The sequence below is a fragment of the Ixodes scapularis genome, unplaced genomic scaffold (assembly GCF_016920785.2).
Source record: "Ixodes scapularis isolate PalLabHiFi unplaced genomic scaffold, ASM1692078v2 PGA_scaffold15__6_contigs__length_5221840, whole genome shotgun sequence".
NCBI classification, from domain to species: Eukaryota; Metazoa; Arthropoda; class Arachnida; order Ixodida; family Ixodidae; genus Ixodes; species Ixodes scapularis.
Window position 1 is genome coordinate 3,793,244 of NW_024609841.1, and position 22,373 is coordinate 3,815,616.

A 22,373-nucleotide genomic window follows, 5' to 3' on the forward strand; every position below is an offset into this window, starting at 1 on the left:
TTGATGTTGTTGGTGTTTTTTTTTTTTTTTTTTTTTTTATTTGTGTCGTTGAAGCAAGTATATTTCCCGGACGGACTCCGCTACGCGAGTCTTTTTTTAAGCAACTCCGCTACCCCGTTATTTGGAAGTGGAGAGCTTGTGTTGCAATAGGTGTGCACACAATTCATTATGCGGCTTTTCCGAAGCTACATCATGCAATATTAACTTAGTTTTTTAGATTTTAAATACAAAGATGACGGCCGACCAAGCCCGCGAATACATGGAATTGAATAGCGCCAGATACCAAGAACAAGTGTCATTTGGCCAATAAAATTTTTAGAAAATTACTGATATTTTTTTAATAATATAACGGTGAGTTCTGAAACTTCGGCATCTGGTTGGAACAGCTGCATTAGGCGGAAGCTGAGCGTTTGGCAATGCGTCATTTACTTTACAAAAAAAAATCTAAAATTTTTGGAGGGATTCGTTGTACAACGAGAACGGTGGCAGCTCCAAGTCATCTCGCTCTGAAATTAACACCATCAAAGCTCATGTTCAGACGACTTATTTCCGTCGACGAAAGAAAAATTGTCTTATTAAAACGTCCTATTTTGTATTTCACCAATCTTGGAAGACTGACCACATTGGCCTTTTCAGTCGCGCTGGTCACCAGTAGGGAAGCAGGACTGGTGCCTGCTCTATGCTTCTTGAGGAACGATTTACGAAACTCACTGTAACGGCGCAACCGAGCGGTTGTTGTAGAATCACCTTAGCAGTATTTTTTTCATGAAAAAAAAAGTTTTTATTATTTGAATTTGGGGCGTCAAAACCTAAAGGAAATTACTCCTCTAGAAATGTCCGCAACTCTTTTGCTCTACTTGTCAAGACTATGCTGCAGCCTAGGATATTTGCGCGAGCGCGGCAGTTCGCTTGCGTTTTATTCGCGTGCGCACCCGGAATAGGGGCCAACATAAAAAAGGGGGGGGGGTGCGACCCGCCCCCCCCCCCTTTATGCTTACCAGTGGCGACCTTAGGAAGAAAACAAAACATACTCCAACTTTTTATTAAGGAATCCATGCTTAGTTTTTTGGTGAAATCCAAATTATTGGCTTAACAAAATAAAAATGAGCAGTGCTTCGCCCAGTTCTCTCTGCAGAACCCCCCCCCCCCCCCCCCCCCAATTATCCCAAGCCTGACCCAATAATCCGCCCCTGTCCCGTAAGAATCTTTGACAGCGCTGCGGAGACTACACCTCGCTGAAAACGTAGCACAAGACAGTAAACACAGCGTATAGCTTTCCGATCATTCTGGCAATCATAAGTCACGTTAATTACGCCGAGAATATTCGAAACTGCGTCCGCGCCGAGCGACCTGCAGCTGCTTCTATGGCCAGGCAGTGCACAGCCGGGGATAGCGCACGGGACTCACCGCAATCCGAAGCTCTCAGCCAGAGGAGCCCTGGGGGCGGAGGAGCGCGAGGCGCGTGTCTGCATCATCCCGGAGACGCAAGGGAGCGCGTATCCTTCGGGGCGTGAGCACGCTGCGGAGCGGACGGAGCAACCTTCTCTGGCGGCCCACTCGGAACCGACTAACGCCCGGGGCGGGCGAGCGAAGCGCACGCCGCGACTCCGGCGGGATGAGCACGGTTCGGGAACAACGCCCAAGCGCGCTGGGCGCCGCAGGGTCACGCCGCGACGACGATCGGGCAGAACCGTTCGCTACAAGAAAGAAGAAATGATCGACGCTGTTCTCCTCCCCGCAGAACACAGTCGCGCGGAAGGCCGAGCACGATACCTGCACCCTGGGAGGCTTGCTTCGCCGGTGTCATTTTACACGCTCGTGCCCATCGCTTGTGCCTCCCTTGTTTTCCGGAGCGACGCAGATCTGTGTGCTGGGCAGGTGAGATCGCACTCCGGACCGCGGGTTTGTGAATGAGCTCCCGCTAGCAACAGGAAGCTCTATAGAGTACGGATTACTAATAGTCTCTATTAGAAAGCTGTACGCTAAATCCAGTGACTCCAAAGCGCTTTGAGCGGAAGTGGGGAATCTGAGTTTCACACAATACGCTTCTGTTTCACAGCCTGAGCTCGCGGTAGCAATGCCGCTCCGTACGACAACGTTAGGCAAATCTACGGTGCCGGCAACGGGTTTATTGTGTTGCCGGCGTTTACGTTTACCGCGTTCACAAAGAAGCGGTCCCTCGATTTCCGCCTAGTGTCGTCAAGAAAGTGGCATGCTGTCCCCAGTCCGCGATCCTGGAGGAGCCGCAGCAACGGTAGTGGATCTGGCGAAGATCTGTTCTGCTGCAGGTTGACAGTGCACGGAAGCTTCGGCAGCCAGGAGTTTGGACGCTGCGGCGACAGCGACACTCGCTTGACAAAGCCTGGCAGATCGCCACGAGAAGAGGCCGCCGAAATGGAAAAGGGGGAGTGGCCACTGATCTCTATTGTAGTAGGCTGGATTCCGGACCGCGGCCTCGACAGCTGGGGCCGGGTGTCGCCACCGGCAACCAGTGGTTAGCACCACCAAATGCATGGGACTCTATGGGGAAAACGAGAAAAAGTGCCGCTTCTCCGTTTCTAAGCTGTTGTAGGCACTGAAACGTTTTGACTGCTTTTCGGTAAGCCTGTCAAATAGCATGTCAAGAAACATTAAAACTGACGGCACTCACAGTTCTTATAAATAAATGTTTTGTGGTCGAGAGTGACTTCGCTGGGCGAAAAATGTAGTGCAGCTCAATGAGACGAGAGTTACCTAGAGTTACCGCGGTGTTGGTGTCGGTTTAGACAAGTCGGGTTTAGCAGACGACAAGCTCGAGGGTCTTGCTACGCGGAATTCACTCACCCCCGGGAAGCCGCTGTCAACATGGAACTTTTTCGACATTCATCAACTTCTACGCTTCCCCGACGACGGTCTTATTGACGGTAAGTTCCCTTGTTCACTTCACTACGAGTGCAAGTTTTCCAGGTGCTCCGGCACGTTTGATTTTTTTATTTGGCATTCGAACGCTTGACAAATACCGATTCTACCACCAAATACCCGATATAATGCTCGCATTCACATCATTATATACTCGCCTTCAAGCACAGCACACAAGCGTCAATATTCCTACATTTGTGTGTTTCTCCCATAGACTTCTCTGTATTGCCACGTGTCCCGTAATGGCCGCCGTGGTGCCACCGACGGGCTGGCGAACCGCGATCCAGCCAACTACAATAGAGATCAGTGGGAGAGGTAGACAACAGATGAAGAGGAGAGCCACGTGACTGGTGCCCCGCTGCGTTCAGAGACCTGAACACATTTCTCTCGAGCTCAGAAATGTGTTTCGGGGCCTCGCTGCTGCAAAAGGTGTACGCTGACGTCCAGGTTCCCCCAGAAATGTTACAGAAATGTTAGAAATGCTGACGTCCAGGTTCGAAATCTTGCCCAAATATATCCGTATTACTCCGGCGGGTCATGTCACGTGATAACACAGTTAGAGCGACGCTGGACGCGGGTAGGTTTTCGTACGCAAAGCTAGAACAGCCTCACCCTGGAGTAAGATTGAGTACATTTTGGAACGCAGCCGAGGATACGAAGGCCCGGGAGAAGAGATGGACTGGATTGGCGGGTGGCGTGTGACGTCAAGTGTGACGGCCACCGTGGTCTCCGAAAAGCGGAGGGAGCGAGGAGGAAGGTCGTGGATCTTCGCTTGGTACTGTTCAAACAGACAACGGACTGTCCGACTTCAAACCCCTTCAAGTTACACTACTTTTGACGGAGTTGCTTCGCCTCCCGATTTCAGAATAGTCCTGTATGAACAGCCCTTCACGGGGCAAATACTCACAAAGATCTATGGGGAAAGACGAACTTTATTTTTCACCCCAAATACAAGGGGTGAATGGGAGGCCGGAGAAAAAGCTGCACAAGAGTAGCTTGACAAGGCTCCGCGCCCTTATTCAGCAGCTGCGACGGAGTACAGTACGTAGTATATTCTGGTCAATCAAATGAACAGATTGATTATTTGGCTGTGGGATAATTTTAAATATCTATCCTTTTGACAAAATAGTCGTTCAGTAGAGATGATCAAAAATAACTGTTTTTTTTTTCTGTAGTTTGTTTTACATTTTGGAATTTGTTAAGTCTGATGATTTGTTGATGAGTAATCATCGCTTTTTACAATTAAACTAGCCTGATTAAGAGATATACTTGAACGTCCATATGCCGCATATTTATACGCCACAGTTAAACGGTAGTTATAAAGTTGGTAGGTATTGATAATCTCGTATGATTGAACAGTGGTTGCATATGATGATACAGGAAACGTTTCCTATTATTCCCATCACCTTTTGTTTTGTTGCTATAAGTGTATTTTATGTAAGTTTGAAAAAATACGTGTTACCCCAGATAAGGTTGCAATAACACAAATGCGAATAAAATATTGGGTTTTATAAGAACTTTTTCACGCTGGTTGGAAGAACGTGCCTGGGCCTGTTTACCTACACAGCAACAGCGACCGACACACACCCGAGGTGTGTGTCGGTCGCCGCAGAGGGGAGCATATACTGCCGTTACTATGTTTCAGCCGCGCAACCTGGCAAACAGCGAAGGATGTGGCCCAATCAACTCACCTAGAGCGAGGGAGTGAAGCACTTGACCCCGTACCGTTGAAGCACACTTCCAGTTCTGGCATGCGGGGAGGTCACGTGCTTCACGCCTTGTCTCCTTCGCTCGTAAAGCGTTTTAGAAAAGGCGTCCCAATGCTCGCTTGGGGCGAGCACTGCGCAGGCGCAGAAGTTCTGCCTACGGGAAGTGTGACGAACACCGACTGTTCGTGAGGTGTTTGCTGTATACGAGAAATATGCAGTTTAATGTACGTGAAGTTTGCTCAGATTGACCTCAGTCGCATAGTCGAATAGTATACTGGTATATTATTCGAGTCAATTATTGCTTGTAATATGAATGATCGTGCATAAAGAAATGAGTGACATGTCAGATAAGATTTATTTCGGTGCAGATAGATGTATATTTGTCTACAATAAAGTTCTCTGTAGGACATGGCAGAACTGTTCGTGTTCGAGGTCGCGTTTTTGCAAGAAAAGTAACTACAGACAAAAAAGCTTTTTTGTCGTGGATTTTTGTTTTGTGTGTTATTTTCAGTTGTAGACACATCCGTATCGAAATACGCCACGGTGCAGATTCAGCGGAAACGTATGCGTCTACAAATTGAGCCCACGCAGCTCAGGGTGTACCATATTCTTTGATTGAAAGATAAACTTGCAACGCGACGGCAATCTTTTGAAACAAAGAAGAAGAAAAAATCACTTGGCGTTGGCGTCTCACAAACCATTTTTGCTCGTGCGAAGCGTATAGGCTTTCCAAAGCCGGCGACGACGGTTTTGGACGAATGCAAAACATTAAAAAGAAACTACAACATCAACAAGCAAGAAACGTAACCGGAATTGGTCTTCTGCCAGATGGCTTTTGTCAACTACTATTTCGAGGTGTTTTACAATTACCCTGACTTGTTTACGATTAAGCACTGCGCGTCTATTCTCCTCTCCAACGCTCCGCTCATGTTATGCACGAAAAAGAAGAAAGAAAAAGAAGCCGCTTTTACATGAGGTTTCCCTATAAACGGCGACCTTCGTGCGTTTTCAACTATAGCGCGAAAATCTGCTGTGCCGACTGGCGTGTCCGTGCATTATACCATGGCGGCGCATATCAAAATGAATTGAACTGGAAGATGACATTCTTGTTGCTTGAAAAATGTGGTTTATCATGCCAGTTTGTTATCGTTACTTGTAAAACACTGCTCTAAGTATCGATTTACTTCGTGTGGATTTCCCTCGGTTTATTTGGAGCGATCGAAAAGCTCTTCATGCTCGCTCCTTTAGTGCAGTAGATGCTAGCTCGCGTTTGGACGCTCAAGGAGGTACCAACGAAAAAGCGCTCCGAAACCACTACAAATTCACCGAGAAAATTTCGCATTAGTTTCCCTTACAGAAATGTCATATCTGGACTTATATTAAAAAATACAGATATGGATATATAAGGAATTGGGCAGATATGCACAATCAGGCCATATCTGGATGGATATAGCCATATCTGCCCAATTCCTTATACACCCATATCTGCCCAATTCCTTATATATCCATATCTGCCCAATTCCTTATATACCATATATAGACTGCTTTATATGATCCCGTGTTTGGGTCTGGTAGATAGGGTGCCCACCCCATATAAAGCAATTTTCATGTGATGCTCCTTCTGGCATCACATGAAAATTATAGACCCTTCCCGAAATCGTTTCCGGCAACTGTGAGACGCCTGTTTTGGCGGTCTTGTGAAGTACGACAGGCAACGCTGGTTTGGGGGGGAGCGGCCATTGATATGGCGTCCGTTGTAGTCGCTGGTCCTAGTTCTGCTGCTACCAGCCTCGTATGGACTAAGAGTTTAAGCAAGATCTCGCAGGACTTCAAAACCGACAAGGTTAACGAGTACTACGCCGCCCGGAAAACGAGCGACCGTAACCGGCGGCGTAGTTACAAGTTCGTAACGGAAAGTTACCTTGAGCCATCGTCGCTGGAAACGACATGTCTTAATGGGTGAGTTGACGATTCCACATTAGCGATCGCTGGTCGTTAAGTAGCCTAAGGTTATTCTCTTTTAACGCCCGCATATTGCGTACGCAGGAATGCGACCGCCGTCGTTGTGCGAGGGCGGTGCTACCGAAGCCAAAGGAAGACCGGTAAGCCGTACAGCGTGTCGACAACGATCGCTGCGGACGGCTCTATTTCGGAGTGCAGCTGCCAGTGCGCCGCAAAAGAAGGCCTTTGTAACCACGCCTTAGCCCTTCTGAGGCTAATCGTGCTCCTTAAGGGGCAGGGGTACACGGAAGCACCTCCCGAGGTGACGTGCACGGAGCTGCCGCAGCAGTGGCGTCGGCCCCGTGGTTCGCAAATCTGTGCTGCCAGCGTCGCGGAACTGGATTGGAGAAGTGCACGGGAAGGAGGACCTTCAAAAGCACAGGGGTCAAGGCTGTACGACGCCAGAAAACGACCAAGAGACCTGGCAGGCATGCAGCAGGCCATGCATCGCCTGGGAAATGACCTCGGCAACCTCGGGGACTCCCCTTTTGCCAAACACCTGCGGACTGTGCAGGTACTGGGCACAGCGTCGATGTTTGGACAAGTCCCCGAGGGCAGCCCCATCTCCTACCAGCAACCACTCACGCCACACGGGTTTATGGTGCATGTCAGCCCGAACATTGCTCCCTGTGGCAGAGATGCCTCAAGCACTGCACTGCCCAGCTGGCCAGTGCTTTTCCCCCTGTCGGACACTTTCGGGCCTGGTGCACGGAGCCTCAGTGATGCTGAAAGGTCACTTTTTAAGGTATTGTTCTAGCTTGCTTTATCGTCACATACCATATTCAGTGATCAAAGAGTATAATACGGTTCATGCCTTGGTGGGTACTGAAATGAATTAGTACATATGAAATAGAGATATTTCACAATCTAATGGGAAAATTTGCATCAGTGAGTACCTTCAATGAGACCATTAATAATAGCTGAAAGTAAGGGTCATGGTAGTTTTCATGACCTATCCACTTTTCACCAGACAGTCCCTGCACATTCCTAACCGCAAGTTACTGTATGTGTTTTCGTTTCTATTGATTTTATTTTTGTTTTTTAGTGTCAAACAGAAATCCCGCAAATTTCTTTCAAAACCTCGGGTTGTGTACGTAACCTCAAAACACAGTGTCACAAAAAAGAAATGGCAGAGAACAAGCTGCCATAGGAGGTGTGAGACAAGATGGTGGCGCCGCCGTGTCTTGGCGGAGCTATCTAACAGGACGGCTGGCTGCAAGAGCGGGTAGCGATCCCATTGCGTACACGGTGAGCGGAACACCGAAATGTCGAAAACGAGGTTTTGCTTCGTGAGTTGTGCACATTATTACAAACATTTTTTTGCCCAGAACGAAGGTTTTTAGTTTTTCGTCACATAAAATACTTCAAAGACGGGCAGTACTGCAGAAATGGGGAACAACTGAATCGTGCGTCAGCATTCCTCGGCTCAGCCGCTAGTACTAAAGCCTCTGGATTCCTGTGTAGCTCCCGATTAGTATCCGATGAAGCTGCTTCATGCCAAACAAACAAAAGCCATGTGGCATGCACCAGTGGAGGACCACCTTTTCTTTTGTAAGGGCACCAGGGCCGGCTTGCTAGAATCAGCGTCTCAGCTGAGACTGGGTGAAAGAAAGCACTGCCAAAGCCAGCGCACGAGCTGAGCGGAACTCAAGTCCCGTCTCAAGACGCTCGCGCGCCCCAGCCTTTGCAGTGCTTTCCTTCGCCCAGTCTCAGCTGAGACACTGTTCTAGCAAGCCGGCCCAGGTCACCTCGGTTCCAACCTGCTGACCGGGGACCGCTTGTCTATCGTCTTGCCTCGAGGCCACGAAGGTAGCTATCAAAAAGGCAGGGACTGCTTCTGGTCAGCCCTGGGAAAAGTAACCCAGCACGAGCCTCGAGGAGTAGGGTGGATCTATACCAGAGGGACGTTTATCGAAGCACCCTATCGAGGAGCAGTTTGGACGCCGCCTCCGATCTCTTTTGTAGTCACTGCAGTAGCACATTGACACTAACCATTTTGCAGAAGCGATGAGACTTGAAAACACGGAGCCACTAATTCGCACGCAGGCGAAAAACGTGCAAACTCAAGAAGCTACCTCATCTTTATGTCCAGTTTCTCATACATTACTGCGTCGACAGCGAATGAGAAGCGACCAATTAAAATGGGAACGAAAACTACTTACGTTCAATATTGTAATCACAAGGATCCATGAATTTGTCATGTGGTAACTGTTGAGCTGTCGGATGCACAACCAATTTGTAGAAGCATGTTTCGGCGAACCACTTTGCATCAGACTCACCGAAAACACACAGAGATAAGCAGAGAAGCACGCAGTAAGTCGTGGACAAGCAATCTACTTACGTTATGTTTGTAATCAAGCACTGACTCGCTCCTGAATATGTAGTAGCTGTCGAGCTGTCGCCGGACGCGCAACCAATTTCTAAAAGCATGTTCTGGTAAACCAGCGTGCCGCAAACTCATCATTCAAAAACGGAAACAGATAAACAAAGGAACACGACGGAGTGAAGGGGGCTCCAACTCAATCCAGGAGATGCAGCGCTGAATGCAGATAGGTTTTTGAATGCCAAGGAGATGCTTTGACACACACTGAGGACCTTGAGTGGGAAGACTTGTGCTGCAAGTCGTGGATGGAGCATGTGCATACTACAAGGTGGGAATGGGAGTAACTCGGTGCTCATCCACTCCGCTGGTTTGGCTCCCGCAGTGCAACGCCGATGCAACCATTGGCGGTGAAGCGGCGCGTCCTCTTAGGTGCCACACGCTTCCTATAAATATCTTTTAATCCCCCTTACTACAAATCTCCAATATATCTAATAAACAAAAAAAAATTCTCCTTGCTTAACTGACCTCCGAATTTCTGCTTGGGTCTAACCATCTCATATAAATCAAGGAGCACATGGTGTCTTAGCCCCGGTACAGAGGCTCCCGACTATATCCAGCCTTCAGTTGCCCATTATCTTGCCTTTGTGCACTTAGGAGCTGGTTCTCACTCCGGACCAAGCACGCCAGCTTGAGAAGAACAGCCGGCAGCAGTCAAAGAGCGCTACATGGAAGGCTGCTCGCACCAACAGACTCACAGCGTCCAACTTTGGAGCAGTCCTGATTAGAGAATCGTGGACTGATGTCGGGCTTCGGAACCTCACTGAAGAGAAGGACTTGTCTCGAGTCAGGGCAGTCAAGTGAGTGCTTAACTTTTCTATGCAATGTAACTCTTTTAGAAGGTACATTACCCAGATATTTTGGTCTTCCTCAGAGGAGAGTAGCTTGGCTATGCATGCATGCAAAAATTCTCGCATTGAATCAAAGCTTTTATTTGGTTCGTTCAGTAGCAGCTTCCTCGATTCCAAAGGAGCGTCTACTGAGTGATCCAAACGGCAGATGGAGCTCTCAAACGGTGACTCTAGATATCAATGTTGATGTTCGAAGCTATTAAGCTGTACCAGGGCCTGCAAAAACACTGCAACCGGCAGAGTGCAAAACCTACCAACTTGTCGATCAACAGAGCGGAGATTAACACTAACGGTCCTATAGACTAATTCATGTTCACAAACAAACCAAAGCGCCCCTAGCGGATGCCACCGGTGCCGCACATGCGCAGTGGAGTGTGAGCAAGAAGCATGCCGTCCCATAAACAAACCATTTGCTATATAAGGTTGTCGGTGTCAGTGTGAGTCCCCATGCTGTTTCTCAAGCGTTGGAATTGTTGATTCTACGTCTTCCTGGCAATGTCTGACTACTTGACGGCCTCAGTGAAATTACCGAGGCTCATTACACTGCAAAACTTTGCATGAATATTGCGACATGCGGCGATTCATTCTGTGTGGACGCCGCCGACTGTAATGTATGCCTTGGAGTGCCACTTACTTGACCAAGATAGAGCATGCTGCTTTGTCGCCACAAATCATTTGTCCGAATGCCTGCGAAACCGTGACACCGTTCGGCATATCCAACGCTGCGGCGCCTGACAACTGCACACAGCGGCGCGCAGTTGTCAGCACTTGGAAAAGGCTGTTTGCAACTGACAACCGCTTAGCAGATAGATTAAGAAGGAATACCATAAGCACATACATAGGTTGCATTGACGTCACGTCGCATATTTTTGGCCTCCATGTAAGAGGAGGAGAGGGAAGCTGCTTTTGTAAGAATTTTGAGTGACGGGCTAATCTTCTATAATTTTCTGGGGGGAGAATAGCGACGACTGTGCAAATCCGGGAGGCACAAAAGGGAGCCCTGATAAGAGCGGAGCTTCTTCTTGCCCTCCTCTCTGGTGATCATCGTAGCACCCTTTGAATGACGTCACGTGCAACCAATGTATACAAGCCGCGACTCTGGGCCACCGGCGCGTGCGAAGGGCTCGCGCCGCAACGCACAGTTGTCAGGCGCCGCAGCGTTGCATGTGCGTCAGCTTCGCAAACATTCGGACAAATGATTCGCGGCAGCAAAGCGGCGTGCTGTATGTTGGTCAAGTAAGCGGCACTCGAAGGCATACACTACAGTGCAAGTCAACGAAGCAAGTGCGGGCGGCCAAATCACAGCGCACTCGGCTCTCGCGTCGCGATTGTTGATTCAGAGCTCCGCCTAGCCCTATGACATGTGCGCGGGTATTCTTAAACGGCTCGTCTCGACTGCGCGTGGGTCAAATTGAACCAAAATGAACAGCTAACAGCGCGACAGGAATCGGTAGCAACGGCGAGGGACAGCTTCTCTCACAATTCCTCGCGTGCGGGCCGGGGTGCTTGGGGGATTTTGCAAAAGGTCTATTCAGTGCACATTGTTTATTTGCAATGTCAATTCATGTTGTCATGGCAAGCGAAATGACCCGAAGAAAGACGACAGAAGCTGACGGTACCTTGCCGGCTCTCCTTCGTAATCGCTGTCTAGGCTTAAGTGACCCTGTGAAGGCTATCTTCAGCTCTTTAGGCCATCAGGGTAGGCACAAAAAGACATTGTAAAACCTTTGTCACACTTCAATGATTCACAATAAGGCTATGAAGGATCATGTGCAACATTTGACAAATATAAGTCACGTCTAAATAAAAATTGGCCTTGTCATTGCCTCCCCCACTCCTTCCGCATTTGCGACGCGGCAAATGCTTAAGCCTAACCGCAATGCGTTGACAAGAAAGGCACTCTCCCACAAGTTCACCTAACCTGATACACCACTGCAGTAAATCGTTGCCAAACTTGTTCATCTCGATTAAACGAGTTGCAGAACACATGCCCTCACTCGTCACGACCACAGTCTGCACGAGAATCCAGTCCGTTCAGTTTCGGCGCCTAGTTATGTTTGGTGTCCGGTTGCCTTTGGCGTCTCGTATGACATTTGGCATTTCATATAGCGTTCGGCATTTGTGCATCTGTCACACTTTCATGCCCTAATAGCCGAGAGGTCAACCTGCGAGCTGGTAGGATCATTTGGCAGTTCCGAAAACAAACAGTAGAATGTAGCCATCAAAGAGAGGATTAGCAGATGATCATAAAATGAAACATAAAGAGCCGTTGAATATTTTCCAAAACAGTCGGAACCCAGACCTGTAATGTTTTGTCCTGCCATCTTCTGTAACAGTGCTGGTCGTGCCCTTTGCCTATAATCTTTTTTTTTTTTTAATCTTTTTTCAGGGGAGCAGGGATTGTTTATTTTCTATTCTCTCTCTTGGGAGTGAAGATTCCTGATAACAGCATTTTTGCTGTACTTGTTTATTTCAGGCATGGTATCACCCAGGAGCCCCATGCCGTGATGCACTATGAAAAGACTCTGCGGTCTCGTGGTCACCAGATCCAGACTACCTGCTGTGGCCTCATGGTGAACCCCTCTTCGCCATGGTTGGGAGCGTCCCCAGACAGGCGCGTTTTTGATCCAGCCGAGACACCTCCTCACGGGGTTGTCGAGGTCAAGTGCCCTTACACTATGTGGAACTGTGCCACTCCCGACTCTAAGAGCTTTTTTGTAGTAAAGGATGCCGCAGGTGTGTACAGGCTAAAGCGTGACCATAGCCATTACTACCAGCTATTGGGACAGATGGCCCTTTCTGGCGTTACCTGGGGAGATTTTGTGGTATATTGTCAGAACTTCTTGATCATAGAACGGATTCGATTTTGCCCTTCTAGTTGGATTAAGTGCAAGGAGGTGCTCGACAAGTTTTATTTTGAGACTCTACTACCCTATCAAGTGGGTAGGTCAGACCAGAGAGAACCTCGACCTGGTCAAGAGGGTGCTAGTTAAGTTACAAGAATAACTGACAGAAAGCAAAAAAAGTATGGTGCAGAATAGGCTATGCTTGCTACCGACAGAAGAAGCATTTATTAACGAAACTCGACGGTTGGAGAGCCTTTGGCCATGGCATAACTGTCCATGCAACCGTTGGGGCTTGTCGGCGATTGTTTACACTGCTAGTTGGGTACACGCCCCAACCTGCTTTGGTAATTTTTGGTACCTTTCTTAGTGTATTTCCAAGAACACTGTGTACTGTTGTCGAGACCATGAGGTTTCATTAATTTCGCATCGATTTAAACTACAAAAATATTGGACAGTAACTAAAAAGAATCTAATACAGGATAAGAGATTGTTCCAACTTGCAACATGGGCATTTATTGACAAACTATGACCGTTGCAGAGCCTTTCCTTATTGCATAACTGTCCAATCAACCGTTGGGGCTTGTCGGTGAATGTTTCCATTGCCAGTTGAGTACACGCCTCGACCTGCCTTGGTCATCTTTGCTACCTTTCTTAGTGTTTTTTTCGAGAACATTGTTTGTTTGTTATCGAGATCATGAGCGTTCATTCATTTCGCATCGATTTAGCCTACAAAAATATCGGACAGTAACTAAAAAAAAACTAATAGAGAATAAGAGTGTTCCAACTTGCAACACGGGCATTTAATGACAAGCTACGGCAGTTGCAGAGCCTTTCCCCTATGCGTAACTGTCAGTGCAGCTGTTAGGCTTGTCGGCGAATGTTTGCACTGCCAGTTGGGTACACGCCTTGACCTTCCTTGGTCATTTTCCTTGCTTAGTTTATTTTCAAGAACACTGTTTGCACTGTTGTCGAGACCATGAGCCTTCATATTGTTTGCTTTGATCTTGTTTGATTTAGGGAACTGTTAGCAGTGTATAACGTAATGTGCACCAGCCCAGCTCTATAAATTTTGTGAATTATTAGCGGTGCAGCCTTTGTAAATAAAGTTATATAGGGAGGTATAAGTCTACCTCATTTTTTTTGTTTTGTTTAGTTGAAACTTGAAACGGCAGAGGAATAAAGCATGAAGGCACGCTGCTTCAGTGCATACCTTGCATTCAAATACTGTCTCTTTATTCATGACAAAAGACTATTCACAAAGTGGCAAAGCATTTACCTCACACTGACATTTACTTACTGAGGGTAGACAAATCACTGTAGAAAGAGGAGCTTTTTCTAAGAGAGCCAAATGCTTTAGTCATCGGAGGCTTTCATCAGAGGACTTTGGAAGTTGGTGAGAGCCACGCAAATCGCCCACATTTCGCTGACAACTGGAGCAAGTGAAATCTTAACCGGCCGGTCAAATATGTGGAAATTCTTAATCCTTTGAATTCGTCGTTCCACGTGAATGCGGAGAGAAGCGATCTGTTCTGTCTCCTTTACCTCTTCAGTCGTCAAGTAACCTTTACGAAGGAATGGGGGTATATTCAGTCGAACATTGATTTTTTTCAGCATCTCCTCTATCCTAAAACCCTTATCAGCCATCACTGAGTCGCCGTCATCAAAGGGCAGCTTGAGGAAACCACTTTTTTCTACACATTCCTTGTCTGACATTGAACCAGTGAACAGCTCAGATATGAATGTTACTGTCCCATCGGGAGAAATGCCGATCAACCCCTTAAACGTGTTTGTAGATTTATATGGAGAAAAAGTAGCCGACTGCAGCACGAGCGAGCTGGAGGCTTCGCACTTTACCTCGGTTGCATCTAAGATGACCCTTGTCGTTGGGTAGCGATCTTTAAATGCAGGTGGCATTGCGTCATCCACAGCCTCCCTTGGCAGCCACAGGTGCAGCTGACCAAGGTGTAGATACACATAGCTTATCCACGTTATACACACCTTTGACACTGTAGCCTTAGAAACTCGAAAGCGGTAAGCAAGATCTCTTTCAAAGAGTCCAAGACGGAGGCGGACGAGTAGCAAAAAGAACTGCTCAGCGGGAGACAAAATCGAGCGCCTTCCGGCTTTTCTGGCTTTGTCACTGTAGGTGGTGGACCAAACTTTTACATTCTCGCCGTCCTCACCTGGGTCTAAGAACCTTAAAAGACGCATGAAGTGATCATGGCTTGGAAGGCCGGTGTAGAAGAGTACATCAGCTGGGCTGTCCTTAAAACAATCGATGGAAAATCTGCGACTTGATTTTGCCTCTAGTGTTTTACACTGTTGTAGCGCAAGCTCAAGCTCTCTTCGGCACTTACACAGGGCATGCTTAGTTTCTTTAAGTTCTGCTTCATGTTTCTCTAAAGAGCTACACTTGGCGAGAGCGGCCTGAAGCTCTGCTTGGGCATGATGCAGGGTGTCTTCAGCTTGTGTTAACTGGTCTTTGCACCTGTTCAGTTGAATCTGCAAGTTTTTGATAACCTGTGCTTGGGATGCAGCCTGTTCCTCCAGCCGTCGTAATTCAGTGATGGGCACCAACTCAACTATGGTGTAATCTGTAGGGAGGTTGGTGGCAAAAGTTTCAGTCCCGTCCATATCGGTGGCGTCGTCGGCCATCGAGGAGTCGCAGATTGCAACTGAGGCGGCGGTCGTGTTAGTGATGATTTCAGTGCCGTCTTCATTAACGGCGTTGTCAATGTCAGCGGCAGCGTTCACTGTGTTGTCGATCATGTCCCTTGTGTTCTCGTCGGGAGCACTCTCCTCAACGGAGACAGCGTAGCTGGTTTCGTTTTCGTCAGCGTCGACGGCGGCGTTCATTGTGTCATCGACCATCGTGTCCCCTCTGTTTTCGTCGGCAGAACTGCCCTCAACTGCGACATCATAGCTGGTTAGGTTTCCGTCGACACTTTCGTTAACGGTCGTAGCACTTGTTTTAGCTTCGCTGGCGACGCCGTCCGTGCTGGTGTAGTCTGTTGCACCTTTTTCCGCTGTGGGAATCTTGGGTGTCGGTGGCATCCTTTGAAGGGGCGCCTTCCTTGGGGGTCTTTTCGCTACGTTAAATGCAAACACGCTTGGCACAGTACAGTGCAGTCCACTTATAACGATATTGAGAAAACCGCAAAATCCAATCGTTATAGCCGATTATCGTTATATCTGGACCGACAAAAAAAAAACACAAAGAGAAGTTACTTACGGGCGATGAGTGAATCAGGTCGTACAACGCGAGCCGAGGCAAAGAAAACCGAAGGCTTTATTAAAAGGTACGAAAATGACTATAAAATAATTTAAGCATGCTTAAAAAAGTCGGAAATTTGCGCTTGCTTGAGCTGAAGTTTGACAATTTCCGTGTGCATTGCTTCCAGTTGTTGCGCGTACGCTGGCGGCAGTCCTTTTGCGTGCACAAAACCGACCAGCGACTGGATGGAGAGCAGGGCATTTTGTGAAGACATTGGAGGCGGGGTGTTCTCGTCGCCGCCGTCGTCGTCACTACTTTCGCAGTCGCTCGATGTGATTTTTCGTCGCGATTGCTGTTCGCTGCTTCACCTCCAGAGATATCGCTTTGCGCTTAGTCGGCGCCATTTTTACCTCACGAACGTACGAACGTGCGGAAACGGGGGAAAACTAGGAAGCGTTGCGCGGCGGCGGCCAAGCAAGCTCTTTCTCTCCTCCCTTCAGCGATTGCGATGACGATAGCACTTAGTTCCGAAGGATGAGGCTGAACTTTTTAAATCGGGCGGCGCCTCGCGTCACCTAGCGGATCTTTCCACGCCGACCGGTTTTTGATATTTTTACTAGTTTTCATGTCGTTCGCTTCAAGTATTTTAATTTTTCTCAAATTTCCAGGCAAATTTTTCGTGATAAGCACCTTCCGGGCGGCCAGAATTCTATCGTTGTATCCGATATGTCGCCGATAATTCTATCGTTATATATGGTTTATTTTTACATAGGGGCGATGGGAGAATTGACAAATCTAAAAAATTTGATCGCTATAAGCGATATATCGTTATATCTGGTATCGTTATAAGTGGATTACACTGTATGTTGTTTTAGGAACCGATGGCCACAAGCGATATTTGACAGGTAGTCTTTTTCTTGAAAATGTGCTGAACACACCTTCGTGAATTTCGAAATGGTGAAGTGCTTTCCCTCATCTCGTTTGATGGCAATCAACCATTTTCTTCGTAAAACAGGGTTGCTGGGGAAAGCAAAGAAAGACACCTGGAAAACAAAAATGATAACAGATGTTAACTTGGGCTCAGCGGAATGAAGCTCATGTTTCAAAGTAGCGGTGAAGCGCATTTTGAAGTTCTACGCATATACGCGAAACTTTTTCACGAAGCAGTAATCTCGCGTGCCTTATACTTCGTCTCAGCTTAGCATGGACTATCGTTGGCCGCACGTGCTATACTCCGTTTCACCTTATGTTGTACCGCAGCGAAGGCTGGAAGTGCGAGCTCATAGCGTTGACAGCTGCCCTTACTGCACGAGAGCTCGTGCCGCCGAGATCTGCCCCAGAGCGAGGAGCTCGCGCTTACAGCTTTTCCTGCGGTACAACATTAGGTGAAACAGAGCTTAAAAGCGACACGTCGGCGGCTGCGCGAGCGCCCGTGCAACGCAAGCGCCAGTTTAAGGCTACCGTCTCGCGCTAGCACAGCCTCTGGGGTCAGTCCATGCTATACTTCGTTTCACCTTATCTGCGAGCGAAGCCAAAGCTAAAAGCGCGAGACCAGCGCTTTTTGCGTTTCTCCCCAGCTCGCGCGCTCGAGCAAAGCCTGAACGCACGGAGCTTTCGTGCTCGCGCTTCCAGCTTTGCCTTCGCTGGCACATAAGGTGCAACGAAGTATAAGATGAGACGATAGACTAATTAGCAAAACAAAACGTCTCACCTTGTTTCCGTGATCATCCCTTACGCCTCTCTGCTTACAGAGGGGCACGCAGCAATGAAGTGGCATCGTACGAGTAGAGTCGAGCGAGGGCTACAGCTGCAGGAACACTCGCTGCGCACCCGCTTCCATCTGTCGCCCTATCAATGGCGGTCGGCGGTTGCCAGCGTGTTGCCAGCAGCGCCCGCGCGTTGTTTTGAAATCCTGCCGCTAGATGGCGGGGAATTTGTGGATCGGTCTATTGCCATGGGACAGTTACCATACTTTCCAGGTTCAGACATGGGATCATATAACGCATTTCTATGAGTATCCACAAAATATACATCGTACTGCTATCCCACACTGCCCCAAACGTGTGTTCACGTAGATATATCTACAGAATAGTCCACTGACCAATCTTTATTGGCCTGGTTCGGAATTCGTCATTCAACAAATATGTATGCTACAAAGATAGAATGTAGGCGATCGCTAGTTAGAAAACATTGTAACATATCATTCGACGTCGGAAAGCCACAGCCCTTTGGCGGGATTGGTTGTCGAGAGAGCAGACCGAGAGTATGATTTGCAAAAGAAGTTTTATACAAGAAAGCGTGAAAACTCCAAACAAGCACTGCCCTGTTCAAGAAAAAAATTATAAGGAACAAAACTGTAATATCACACAGACAACCGTTAAAATAAACTAAAAATGTATCAGCACACAGACACCTATTAAAATAAAACGAACGGAAGGCAACAATTAAGCTGTAAACTATACGGAACTTCCAAAGTCGTTGATTCTTACTCACAGAGTCACAGTCCTGACTCAACTCTCCGGTCGAGCACAGCAGTTTTGACAAGGGCTTGCTTGCTAGCCTCGTCGTTGAAGTCCTTCCTTGCACCGTGTGATGTTCAAAGCCCCCAGTCGCTCCTCGGTGGCCTTATTTTTCCGTTCGGTCGTCAAATATTCCCGTGTGATTAACACATCACACACGCACACAGACACCGTTGTTCGCCGCGGAAGCTATACAAGATGAAAAGGTCGTTACTGCTCCTTGAACACGACGAGGTCACCACTGTTTCCCGGACTAGGAAATGACGAGGGCATCATATTTTTAACTAAAATCTCATAAAAATAAAATAATGAACACATAAGAAACAAAAACAAAAGGACTAAATCATGAAAAAAAATGAAATAATGAACACAGAAGTAAAAAGAATAAAAACACGAAGGACTTACACAGACAGCTACATTTGTTCAGTTAACAACGACGTTTAATTCCGAGAAAAAATATTCTTGCTGCACTAAAGATCACCAATATGGTGTGTAAACTAGGCCACCTTGAGCAAAGCAGGAATATTTGTGATCATAATCACATGTCATTGCAAACTCAGAAAGTGTGGCTGCCTGCGTAAGTCCTTCGTATTACTATTCTTCTGAATTCCGTGTTCATTATTGTGGCTGTTTGGGACCGGGCGGAGCTTCGTGGTGCTCTTTTCCATTCTGACCTTACTTCCGACAGCTTCGTACCCATAGAAAAACCCACTAGCTTCTCTACTTAATCCCACTCCTTCTCAAAAAAAAAAAAAAAAAGATTGTGTGTATGTTTATACAGTCGGAAGTTAGCTTGCCTCAGTGGGCGTCTGCTGTCTCGGCTGTAGAGTGATTTAGCCAGCGCGGTACAACTGCTAGCCTGGGGTCTTTAACGCGCACCACGCAGTAGTGGTACACAACCGCACGCCGGTACGATGTTCATCCAGATCGAAACGGGCAGGGGCGGGGATCCACTCCTTCTCCTTGCTTCCCTTGAGGCACTGACAAATAAAAATCAAAGGTTGGTCAATTATGTTAACGCAATATACTTCAAAGACGTAGCATGAGTGCTGGCAAGATATTTGCTGCCTTCAATGTAGACAAGCTTGTAAATTTACATGCTAAATAACAAGTAACTTAAAAGCTGAAATATATTTCGATGCAACTACAAAAAAGAAGACTAGCTGTGCAAATATAGCGCTATCTAGTACAAAACAAGTATAGACTCTGCCGTGCCACTACAACAGAAACATTGGTATTGTGATCTCGTGGAGATCAGAGTTCGGAAAAAAAGTGTTTCTGGCGGTGTGAAATTCGTTACACGTGCGTTGGATCATACGAAACACGTGTACAGCAAATGATCTTTAGAGCTCGACATTTCGCGAGGAATAAATGCCAGCGTCAAAAATTATTTCGCAGGCACAAATTTTTGCGATCGGAAGTGGTATGCTCTGCATTAATCACCATGGGGTAAATTCATCGCGGCACCAATTTTCGGCAATTTTTTTTCTGGGTACGAACCGCGAAAATGAAGGAGTCTGCAGACGACTGGGGCGGCGAAAGCTACGAACTTGCTCGATCAATTAATCGCTGTTTTTGTCGGGTCCAGCTCTCAGCACGCAAGTACGGAGAGTGGCGTCGGCGATGGAGGGGCACCGCGCTCTTCCAAACATTGTAGCTTACCAGTAAACAATACGGCGTAGGGAGGAAATCAACCCCCACCCTCCTCTTCCGCCTCTGCCGCCCCCCCCCCCCCCCCCCCCCCCCACACCTTTCAATCCGTCTCCCAAAGAGTTCCGCAACTGATCGACCTTAAGCGAGTAGACGGCCTCTGCATCGGGGAAAAAAGAAAAACAGCCTCGCACAGCACCATTCGCGCACAATTAGTAATACTGGTAAAAGCAAGCGATCTGCAGACAATAACAAGCCTTTTGAACGCAGGAAATAATCTAGCCCCAAACGAACAAAACACGAACTTACTTCGATCCCGTTCCATGATCTTGGCTGTTGAGCAGATTTGACGTAGTTCCACGTCCCACAGTCGCTTCCGTCTTTGTCGGACACGTTTGAAACTAAGGCAAACTCCACGCATCACCACTAATCGGGTAATTGGACCGTTAGCCGGCCGTCAACACAGGCATTCAAACGCACACGGCTGACACGGCCGGCAAAACGTGCGAAACATAGGCCGTTGCTTCGATAAGATTGTATTCGTATCTCCAATACGTTTGAAATAAAACGATCAGCAAACCGCATTATAAAACTCATTAAATACACACCAATAATAAATTATTGCGCACATCAATTTCGCTACAATATTATGAATAAGTCCTGAACATGTTGCAAAATAATAAATACGAAACTAAGCCTGCAATAGTGAAAACCGTGAACAACAATTTAGCCGACATTTAACCTTCTAAAAAGACAGCGGAGGATACCGGGCGGCGGTAGCGTAGTGTGTTAACGCTCTGGTTTGCTGAGCTTGTGGTCGTTGGTTCGGATCGCGGTAGCGGTATTCGTTTTCTTACACTTTTTTTTTATTTTGAATGTTTTTTTTACCTTTGTATTCGTTTTTATTCCTCTAAATATGTTTTTCTCACTTTTTTTTTGTATTCGTTTTTATTTATTAATTTTTTTATCACCTTCTTGTTTTATTTTGTTTTCGTTTTACTTCGTTTTACTTCGTTTTATTTCGTTTTATTTTGTATTATTTTGTTTTATTTTGTTTTATTTTGTTTTATTTTGTTTTATTTTGTATTTTTTGTATTATTTCGTATTATTTTAAATATTTTTTCTCACCTCTTTGTATTAGTTTTTATTTTAAATATTTCTCTCATCTTTTTGTATTACTTTTTATTATTTTATATATTTTTCTCTCACCTTTTTGAATTCGTTTTTATAATTTTAAAAGTTTTCTCACTTCGTGTATTAGTTTTTATTATTTTAAATATTTTGTATGTTTATGCTGTCGTCGGCACCGTTCTTCAGGGTAACAATCACGCAGAAGGTGAAAATAAAAAGTGCGAGCCCACATTTGAATTGATGCAATTCAGAAACCCTGGCCCTTTTTTTTTTGCAGGAATGATTCGCTCCCTCCGTGCTAATAGGTGGGTCAGTGTAGTAGGCAAACAGCGCAAGTCCTTTCAACGAAGAAATAAAATTAATAAGAATGGGTACATTTAGAGCAAAATGGGAAAATGTAAGTGGTAAAACTGCCGCAGTGATGAAGCCAAAGTTTGTCATGGAAGCGGTCATCTTCACCCACTATTGAAACAAAAATACCGCCATTTTAAGGCAGTAATTTAGTTGAGCTCATATCTCATAACCACATCTCTTAATTTTCTGACTTGCGGAAAGTAGTATTTAATTTTGTCCTGGTAGATCAGCTCTATCCCTCGCGTGCCGCCAGGTCTTACTTATACAGTTTGCGCTCCGCAGTTTTACTTATTGTATAGGCCTAAACACTTTTTTATTCCTGAAATTCAAGTACAGCGCGGATAATGAAACTAGCTTTCAGAAATGCTATCGTTCGGCATTGTGACATTTATTTTTCGTAGTGTAATTCACAAACCCAGCAGTGCGTACATCCACAACGCATTGGTGTTTCTCGCTTTTTTGAGTAAAGAAAAGAAGTTTTTATATTCGCGTTCCTCTGGTACGGTACGTCGTATAAGATAAGCTATTAAAGAGACAGATATCGTTTGGCTATGTGAACATTTAAAATATTTCTCTTAGATGATCGTAACTACCACAGAAAACAGTCGATTCCTGCCTGAAATAGCATATTTTCACACTAGATTAAACTCATCAATAAAATGATCTCTCAGGAGATTTATGTACCTCTCGTAGCGTCATAAGCAATAAACACATCTCTTACTTTTCTAGTTTCTGGAAAGTAATGTTTATTATTGTTTTTGTAGCTCAAAGCGCGTGCAGCTCAAAGCGCGTGCTCAATCATGCCACGTCTTTTTTCTTT

General features: G+C 46.5%; 2 protein-coding genes across 2 annotated transcripts; one reads left to right on the forward strand and one right to left on the reverse strand.

Annotated features, from left to right (window-relative positions):
* Positions 1-6,351: 6,351 nt before the first annotated feature.
* On the forward strand, positions 6,352-7,365 carry LOC121835637. The gene is made up of 2 exons (XM_042290067.1): positions 6,352-6,566; positions 6,654-7,365. The coding sequence occupies exons 1-2, from the start codon at positions 6,352-6,354 to the stop codon at positions 7,363-7,365; spliced, it is 927 nt and encodes a 308-aa protein (XP_042146001.1).
* A 6,601-nt stretch (positions 7,366-13,966) lies between these two features.
* Positions 13,967-15,739, reverse strand: LOC121835618. The gene has a single exon (XM_042290051.1). The coding sequence runs from the start codon at positions 15,737-15,739 to the stop codon at positions 14,039-14,041; it is 1,701 nt and encodes a 566-aa protein (XP_042145985.1). The 3' UTR covers positions 13,967-14,038.
* Between the last annotated feature and the right edge of the window lie 6,634 nt (positions 15,740-22,373).

Bases quoted from the DNA above. Each gene is read 5' to 3' on its own strand.
- LOC121835637 (XM_042290067.1), top strand. From the start codon at position 6,352: ATGGCGTCCGTTGTAGTCGCTGGTCCTAGTTCTGCTGCTACCAGCCTC. The intron at 6,567-6,653 runs GTGAGTTGACGA...TTGCGTACGCAG, and splicing joins GAAACGACATGTCTTAATGG to GAATGCGACCGCCGTCGTTG.
- LOC121835618 (XM_042290051.1), bottom strand. From the start codon at position 15,739: ATGCCACCGACACCCAAGATTCCCACAGCGGAAAAAGGTGCAACAGAC.